The sequence below is a fragment of the Cupressus sempervirens genome, chromosome 2 (genome assembly GCF_028749045.1).
Source record: "Cupressus sempervirens isolate cs-2001-9-10 chromosome 2, ASM2874904v1, whole genome shotgun sequence".
Lineage (NCBI taxonomy): Eukaryota > Viridiplantae > Streptophyta > Pinopsida > Cupressales > Cupressaceae > Cupressus > Cupressus sempervirens.
Window position 1 is genome coordinate 430,178,351 of NC_143119.1, and position 8,856 is coordinate 430,187,206.

At 34.5% G+C, this 8,856-nt stretch overlaps 1 protein-coding gene across 2 annotated transcripts; it reads left to right on the top strand.

Annotated features, from left to right (window-relative positions):
• Positions 1 to 1,232: 1,232 nt before the first annotated feature.
• LOC149572926 (uncharacterized) lies at positions 1,233 to 3,429 on the top strand. Of its 2 annotated transcripts, none has more exons than XM_089814042.1 (2): positions 1,233 to 1,497; positions 2,918 to 3,429. In XM_089814042.1, the coding sequence occupies exon 2, from the start codon at positions 2,962 to 2,964 to the stop codon at positions 3,202 to 3,204; it is 243 nt and encodes an 80-aa protein (XP_089670168.1). In that variant the 5' UTR covers positions 1,233 to 1,497; positions 2,918 to 2,961; the 3' UTR covers positions 3,205 to 3,429. The 2 variants fall into 2 exon arrangements, with proteins under 2 accessions (XP_089670168.1, XP_089670169.1); XM_089814043.1 differs by lacking the exon at positions 1,233 to 1,497 and adding an exon at positions 1,707 to 1,887.
• The last annotated feature ends 5,427 nt before the right edge of the window (positions 3,430 to 8,856 follow it).

Here is an 8,856-nt window from a genome sequence, read left to right on the forward strand (position 1 = left end):
TATTTTTATCAATTGAGTGCATGTTGGTGAGTCCAAGCTACTATTTTTCCATCATTATCTCCTTTCTATACTAAGGCTATATTAGTTTTCGTATTAAGAAATCAACATTAAAATCTAGAGCAAATCAAATAGAGTTACAAGGCTCTCTTTTCTAGCTCAAACTAGAATAATAAAAATGGTTTGAAGTATATATTTGGTATCTATTTGGATTATGTTGTTTCGCATCAATCACTTTTCTATGTCTTCATGAAACATAGGGTATTTGATGTCTATTTAAATTTTAGGGCATTTATTAAACATAGGTTATAAATTTTAGAATATTGAGAATTAATTCATCATCGTCATTTCAACTTTATTGATATTATAACTAGATACCTAATTCATCCCATTCAATTATTATTTTGAATTAATTTTAAGTTAGTTATACTTATTTATTAGTCCAAATCATGCATGTAGAACAATACTAATCTCTTTGGACTTCTATTTTGGATTGACACTTTAAGTTCCATATTTTAAATTGAATTAAACTAGCATTAAAATCAAGAGCATCATAATCTAATCAAGTGACCTATAGGCTTGGGTGTCCTAAATATCATTCCATATTAATAAATGGGTAGCGGTTAGACACAAAGCTAATTATATTATAAATTCTAGTAAGTGAAGATACTAAGAGATTTCAATTAAAAAATAAAGTACAAAAAAATCACATTTTTAGTACTCATGTTAGTTCTTTGTATGATTCAATTGTTTATGTTTTTTAACTTAAAATTTTAAATCACTTTTAGTAATCATAAGTGAGCTCTCGAACAAATTGATAATAGATTATATAATATGATTGAAAGCATTAAATTTAAAAAAAAGATATTACAAGAAGATCGAATTGGTTGTCCTCCATAAGATATTCTCTTAAACTTCTACATATTTCCAAAAAAAACTAATAATAATAATTATATTTATACCTAAATATTGTCAAAAAGATATGCATTGTCACAAGCCACATCGAATTATCAACCAATCTATTATGATATTTGGTACACAGTCAGACTTATCCTTTTCAATACTTTCAAATGACTCCAAAAACAGGTCTCATCCATCAATGAGAACCACCTAAGCACCTTGTTTAAGACATTGATTAACCTCCACAAGCATGCTAACTAATTAGAAATACCTTCAATGCAACCCCACATGCCCTGGGAATGAAGCAAGCTTGAGGTTCTGCATGCCATTCCTTGAAATAGTATATTATAATTACGGAGGAAATCTTTTTACCAAATTCCAGTCACCGCCCATGGTAAAGAAAGAGTACCCAACTGGCAGAGAAGGACAAATGGTGAGCTGTGGTTGGCGTGGTTCCCACCCATTTCTCCTCTTTTCACGGGTACCTATCTGTCAGTATCGCTTTCATATGCACTTCCTCTCTTTTCCTCATTCAAAACCGCTTTCTCGTTCTCGTGATTGTGCACTCTCCTCCTTTGGTCTTCGGGTGGCAGCAATTTGGTATTCTTTTAAATTCTTAACCCATAAATGAATTCAATGTTTTTTTTTCCAGTTTGCTTTTGTTGAGGTTAAATTACTGGCAGATTCGTGTATGATAGTTTCTGGTTGTTTCATCAAAGAGTTTTTGGGATTGGATTTGCGGGTTTTTTAATAAACAATTTAGTGTTTATATGTTGTGATTAGGGAAACTTGAAATCGCAGCTTTAGGGCTTTTGGGCAACCTTGCCTGTCTGTAATTGGGGACATGGCGGAGGTTTATTAGATTCTGTTTATGTTAGAGGAGACTGTCTGTTAGATCTTTCTCTGGGTCCCTTATGGGGGTGGATATTATTGTACATTCTGTAGATCATATGCAGACAGCCTCGGGTTGCCCTTTGTAACACATGGGCGGTAAGTTCAATTAAGAAGATTTCGCTAGATTTCTCTCAATTTGAGCCATGTGTTTTCAAAATTTCTGATTTGGTGGGCTCTAAGGAGTTGCATCCAGGAATTTAATGTTTTCTCCTGTCCCACATATGAATCTGGAAACTTTTTGTGCGTATATGCAAATATTGCACTTGTTTGATATAAAAAAGAACTCTACACGGCTAAATCCAGAAGCTCTGCATCACAAACTGTGGAAATCTAAATTTCTCAAATCACACTTGTTTATTCATTTATCATTGCACTGGTTGATAAAAAAACCCTACACAGCAAAACCGAGAAGCTCTGCACAATTTGTTATGGCCTGGGGAAATCTAATGTCTCAAATCACACATGTTTATTCATTTATCATATTTCATTTAGTTTCTAATTACTTTGTTCCATTCTCATTGTTTTTTCCATTCCCTTTTAAAAAATTTCCTCTCTCGTCACTCTCTCTAACTCACATTTTTCCTTGATCCCGAGTCCTGTCTCATCCCCAGCTTCGTCTGCAATTTTATTCTTCATTATCCAGTACCTGATAATAGATATTACCAAGTGTGATCTGAAATAATGATAATAAAACATATACAATAGACTCCAAAACCAATGGATTGAATTCTATATAAACAGGGATTTATGCTTGGTGTAACTCGCAAACTATTGTGAAGGGTTTCTAGCCACTTACCCTCTTTTAAAGGTTATGTGGAATACGTACGGCACTGCTTGTAATTTGGGATGTACAAATTTGATTTATAAATGTATCGGTTACAACATTAGTTTTTCAACATTTTTGTTTCCAAAAAGAGGGGTAAACAAAAAGAGGTGTAAACAGGTTATGAATCGGTGAAGCCACAAATGGGAGGACTCATAAGATTGAAATTTTAATGACAAAGATAACAACACAACAACTTAACCATCACAATATATCACTGTTAGATATTCCAACATTAGTTAGGGAGCTGCATTTTGTCAAATTTTGCTGCAGTTCATGACCTAGCTATATCCATGCATGCAGGGCTTGTGAATAACGGGAATAACCTAAGGTAAGAAAGAATTACGATGGCTTCTGGCAACAGCTGGGCCGATCAATGGGACTCTCAGAATCAGAATGATGAATACAATAACTACAATGCAACAAAGGAGAAGGATAATGCTAAAATGGCAAAAGTTAAAGGTGCTGCATCGGCGGGCTTAGAAAAAGCTAAGGTAGCTGCGAGCTCTGGAGCTCAGAAGGTGAAAACAGGGACAAGCACTGGAATAAAATGGATAAAAAATCAATATCAGAAAAGGACCTCTAAGTAATTTTTCTTTTCGATTGTACTCCATATCATGCAGAATATTGCTATCCAAACTCTGCAAATATGAATGTAGTTATATCTGAATACTTTATTCACTGCACGGTCTTTTGGTCTGCTTACAGACATTATTCATTGTAGATAGTTTGAAATGTGTATGGGGACACGATGTGGTTTGGGCTTTTTTTGACGCTTTGAAGTTTAGTTATCATATAATTTTGATTTTTTCAAACGGCACAATTTTTTAAATTTACATCGATTCTGATTCTTTAATAAGCGGTACAAATGTTGTGTATTGACCTTTTCTGGATTTTTAAGGATATTTCAAAAGAGAATATGCATACCATTTACTTAATAATTTGATGGTTGAGCATTTATTGCAAATCTATCAAGTGAAATTTATCAAGCATCTACCTGGTATTATTTGGAATGTGAATATGAGCATTAATCTTGGTTATCATAGAGCTCGTACGAGACTAGAAAGTTTAAAAGTTTCTTCACTCAATTTTTTTTAATGATTTCATTATTTATTTAAACACTGTTCCTTTGGATCACCTAGTCATCAAAAGATTCAAAATGCATATGGATCCTGGACTATTTGGTCTCCATTTGTGCAAGTCTGGCACTACTTTTTTTCTGTAGGAATCACATTCACATACATTTTCATTAAGCTCGACTGTTCTGTTCTAGTGTCAGCAGGTTGAATTGTATAAAGATTATGTAAATGTGAAGACTAGTTGTTCCTTGTTCTTTAGTTTAACATTCTTGTCGCTGCACCATCAACCTTTCTTCCTTAATGCTTTCATTGAATAATACATTATTTATGTCTGTTTGGTGATATCTCCATCTAGTGCTGATGCAAGTACTATTGTAGTTTTGAATGTCAGAATCTTTAGCTTTGCTGTGGTTATTGGTTTGTAACTGTGTATGTTTTCTTTTTGTCAATGCTTTTCTTTGTACTAATATCAGTGCATGTTTGTTTATCTTTTTGGTAATTGTTACTTCAATTGGGTGTATTATTTCTGTTGGATTTGAACTTGGATTGAAAAATCTGTAGCCAGCAATTCATTCTTATTAAAGGCAAGGCAACAACTCCTTGCTTTTCTAATAAAGGCTTCAGTAAAACGTTCATTTAAATTACTCTCTTTCTTTATCATCGGCGGGCTTCTCAAACAGGGTTTGGCCTATTAAAAAGGGTTCACAACAAAGATTTATTGTTGCCAGATCTAATTAAGTTATTCATTGTTGACCACGGATGCTTCTGGAGTTAAATGTGTGTACGTTCGTCATATTTTTATTTATCTTTAGATATTCATATTTGTACTTGGATTAGGAATCCATCAATATCGAGGCAATTGACAAATTGTATGTTTTAATGCAATCAGATTTCCACAATCCATCATCTTGCATTGTTTGACACCTCTTCCTCTCTCATCCTGATGATGGATCACATAGTGTGATTCGAAACGTTGATGAAAAATTTCTACACAATCTAATCCAGAAACTTAGCAATGCATTGTACTTTACATTGTTGATATTCACCCAACGATTCCTTTTGGTGGTCTTCTTAAACGGAGTTGGTTTTAGAAAATTTTTGACCAAAATTCGTTGTTGCCAGATTTAGTTCTTAATGTGTATTTCTTTCTCAATGCTTTAATTCATTGGCACAGTTTCAATGCCTATTTGTTCATCTCTCAATCCGGCTGTGTTGCAAAATAATGCAATTTGGAATGTCAAAATCTTTGCCTTTCGCGTGGATGTTTCTTGTTGGCAAGCTATTCTGTGCTCAAATTATCATATTTTGGAGTTATTGCATTCAACCATCCAGTCTTTTCTTCTCGTCGGCTTCTAAAACAGAGGTAGGGGTCAAGAAGAATTTAAAGCAAAATTTGTCAATGGCAGATTTACTTCCGTCCATTATGTTTCAAAGTTCAAGAGTTCTTGCTGAAAATGCTAGTTATTATTTCCCTTGTGGCAATTAAATGGATTGTTGCTATAGCCTAGGCCCCATACTATTTTATTTTGTCAGCGTGAACTTGAGTTTAGAGAACCCGAGGTTTGGAACTTGTCCATTACTTACAAAAAATTAGCAGGTCCAGGAGGCATACGGGCAAGGCCGGTAACTAATAAAAAAAAACTCTCTGATAAGGATATATTTGCGAATTTCAAGGGCATTCTTAATCTCCTTGTATTGCAGTGTTTCTTGGAGCATTATCCAGTGTCCATGGACCAAGTCACATCTGGATGTAGTAAAGGTTGATATTTTAATCTGTTTTTATGAAGCAAAGACTGAAAATCTGTAAACTCTTTGGAGAATCAATTTACGTGTATCATCGCTTTCTAAGATAATTGCCTTTATAATATACATGTCTATAAATATTGATATCGAAGCTTTTTAAGATACACCTAGCATTTTGAGCTAATTCCCGTTCTTAAGCTGGTAAGGCTTTAGGGCTAAAATGATAACCTACACTTGCTGGGATGCCCAAGCTTAAAGTTCGGTTGCAAAGATAGATTTGGGCAAATAAGATGGATTGGAAATTATGTTTTGATTGTAGAAGGAATTATGTCATTCATGCAAACTGCCTGATGACAGGAAGAAAGGCATTAATAATTCTTTTTACAACTTGTAAATCTTGAGAAGCTCCGCGTACATTGTTGTGCATAAATTCTCGATTTCAATGAGTTTTCTCTGATTGCGTTCGATGCGAACCGCATGAAAGCCCAAGAAGCTAAAATTGAGGCAACCCCGGGAAAGTATTGCCGGGAACGTTTCACATTGGAAGAATCGGGCTTTTAAAGAGCATGTACCCATTCAGACAAGAGCGCATGCAATTAAATAGTAGTTTTTACTGGGCATTCCAGATGTTATAGCGAGTGTTCTGTTTGACGCAGCAGCACTGCACTTCAAAATCCGTGATAGGATGGGTTTTGCTATGGAGGGGCTAAAATGCACTGCATAATCAATTTGTTTGTATTTTTTAATAAATTAAAATTCATAAAATTATTATGCGTAATTTTTAAATTAATTTTAAAAAGTGCATTTTGGCCCCTCCATAGCCAAAACCCATAAATGTTGCTCTGTAGATAGTGACACCGTGATAATCTCTGATAAATACAAACTAGAAACTATTGGAGGGACACGAATATGGGGTCCATGCGAGGAGTGCCATGTAGGCATCAAAAGGTATCAAATAAGACAATTTGTTTGTATTTATTAATTAGAATAAAAATAAAAAAGCAGTTATGTTTTGAAATTTTAAATTTAATTTAAGTAACAAATAAAAACAAACTGTCTTGTCTACATATTTAGGAAGAAAATCACCTCCCCAAAAAACAATTGCAAATTGTTTCATTCATGGTCTGTGACGTACGTTGGCCCACCTCGAGAAGGTGCTTGCACTGACATGTAAAACCATGATAGTGGACAATTGGCCATCATTCAAACCAACTTGGGCAAAGTTGCCACCACCTATCACTCTTCTTCACAATGTCATTAATTGCGTGTTACCTCACTTTACTTCGCCCTTAAGCCCCGTTGTTTTTTTAGCACAAATCCATTTAATGTGCATGTCTTCTCATTTTTAAGCTGACCTTCATTCCTTCATCTCTTGTGTATACTCTAGTTGTGGACACATTGGGTACCATAATTCCTCATCTTTTGTGTATTCTCTAGTTGTGGACACATTAGGTACCATAATTCCTTCATCTTTTGTGTATTCTCTACTTGTGGACACATTAGGTACCATAACATGTTCGGTACAAAACTATTGGTTGTTCATTTGTATACGAGAACATGACTCCCACTGTTAGCACTCCCAACAGGTTTTATGCAATGGCAATGAGAACGCTCCTTGTTATCTATGATTCTCTTTGTATGCCATTGTTCTTTGTAGTTTGGAGGTAAGGAGGCAAGTTTCACCAAATTCATTTAGTTATCATGCTTTGGTTTAAATTGCCTACATTGTGCAATTGTTTCTTCACATTTATAACTTGTAGGCCAGTAGAAGAGGGTTCAGAGGCCACAACGCAATAGAGGATTTAAGGCAATTCCCATGCCAACTATTCAATCCAAGTGGGGGCAGATCCTCATTAAGACCTCCACTATCCATTTTCGGGCTATTATTTTTTGTTATACCTTGATTTGATTTATATATTTTGCATTTATCTCTAACTTGACTGTGATCTACATTTGTGGGTTGTTCTATACATTGTACTTGATATTTGTGTTTGTGGGTGCTTTCTGTTGGACACATTTAGCCTTCTTTTGTGCATATGAACATAGTTAACTCTGTAAGTGAAATCTACTCTTCTATTTAAGCTTCGATACTATCTTAAAGACACTCTAATACAATTTTTCGTATGCATCACTATTAATATTTGTTGTTTAGTTTTAGTTAAAAAGTCTATATCTCTATTAATTTTTGTTAAGAGTACGGTTTGATATTCATCGCTAATCTTAGTGTCTAATATTCATAACTAATATCAGTATTTGGCACTTAATGTTGAACACTCCTAAAATCCCTAATATTTATGTTCATGCAAGTGTTTCACATATAATATTATTATTATTTAGTACTAACTTTATGGTTTCATTCATTGTTATTATTAAGATATAAACATTGTTGAATGTCAATCAAATTTTGTGAACAAATTGTCCTAATATTAACATTTAATCAAAAAACCTAATCTTAATTGTGAAACAATAATTGTTCTCGTAGTTAATGTGAGTGAAACCAAAAAATTAATAGTATACATTCCAAATGAATTAGTATTGGAAGAGTCAATACGAAAAAAACAATACTTATTAATACTTTTTAATACCTTTCACTAGCAACTTCCCAACCCTATTCCATACAAGTGAATTATAGTGTATTTAATAAAACACAAACATAAATATGTACCATTGCCATCAACTCTCATGACCATCACCTGACATTAGAGTCATCACTGTTGCATTAGATTCATCACTATTGCATCATTTGCCACCTCTTCATAAATCACAGTTCTAAAAGACTCATGCACATCCTTCCCTTCGCTTTCAAGGCCCTCCTCTCTAGAAGTTTTCCCACCAATTGTGGTCACATAATTTGCAAACCAACATACTTTTCCAGAACATCCACACTCTTAATATGTCAAGAATTTCATGGTTAAACAAGGTTTGCATGCAACTCTAGTCCCCATCTTTGGTGGGATTTGTGGGAGGTTTGTATGTAATGCTAGATCACATAGCTTGGCTTTGGGCCAATCTACTGCTACTTAGCCTCGCCTAGATGGACTCATAAATGACTACAACATAAGTTTATGTCTTATATACAAGATAGTTTTGTGGTCACCCACCCACTTGATTCAATTCATTCATCGTAGAATCAACTGGCTCTCTTAGAAGGGATCCTGGAAAGGTTCAGGGATAGGTGCCTTGAATGGATTAGAAGAGTGGGGCAATTGGTGGCTCAGAATAAACAATTGTTGGTGGGACTTGTCGCCTTCCCATAAGGTGGTCTGCGTAAACATAGGTTATTATGCTTTTTGAATGGGCACTGAAATGGTTATACAATATGACTTATTTGGAAATGTTTATGGGCCAACAACAAAGCAAATTGCCTCTACCTCCGTATGCCTGTGCAATTAGTGGATCTCCATCTTGATCTATGAATGG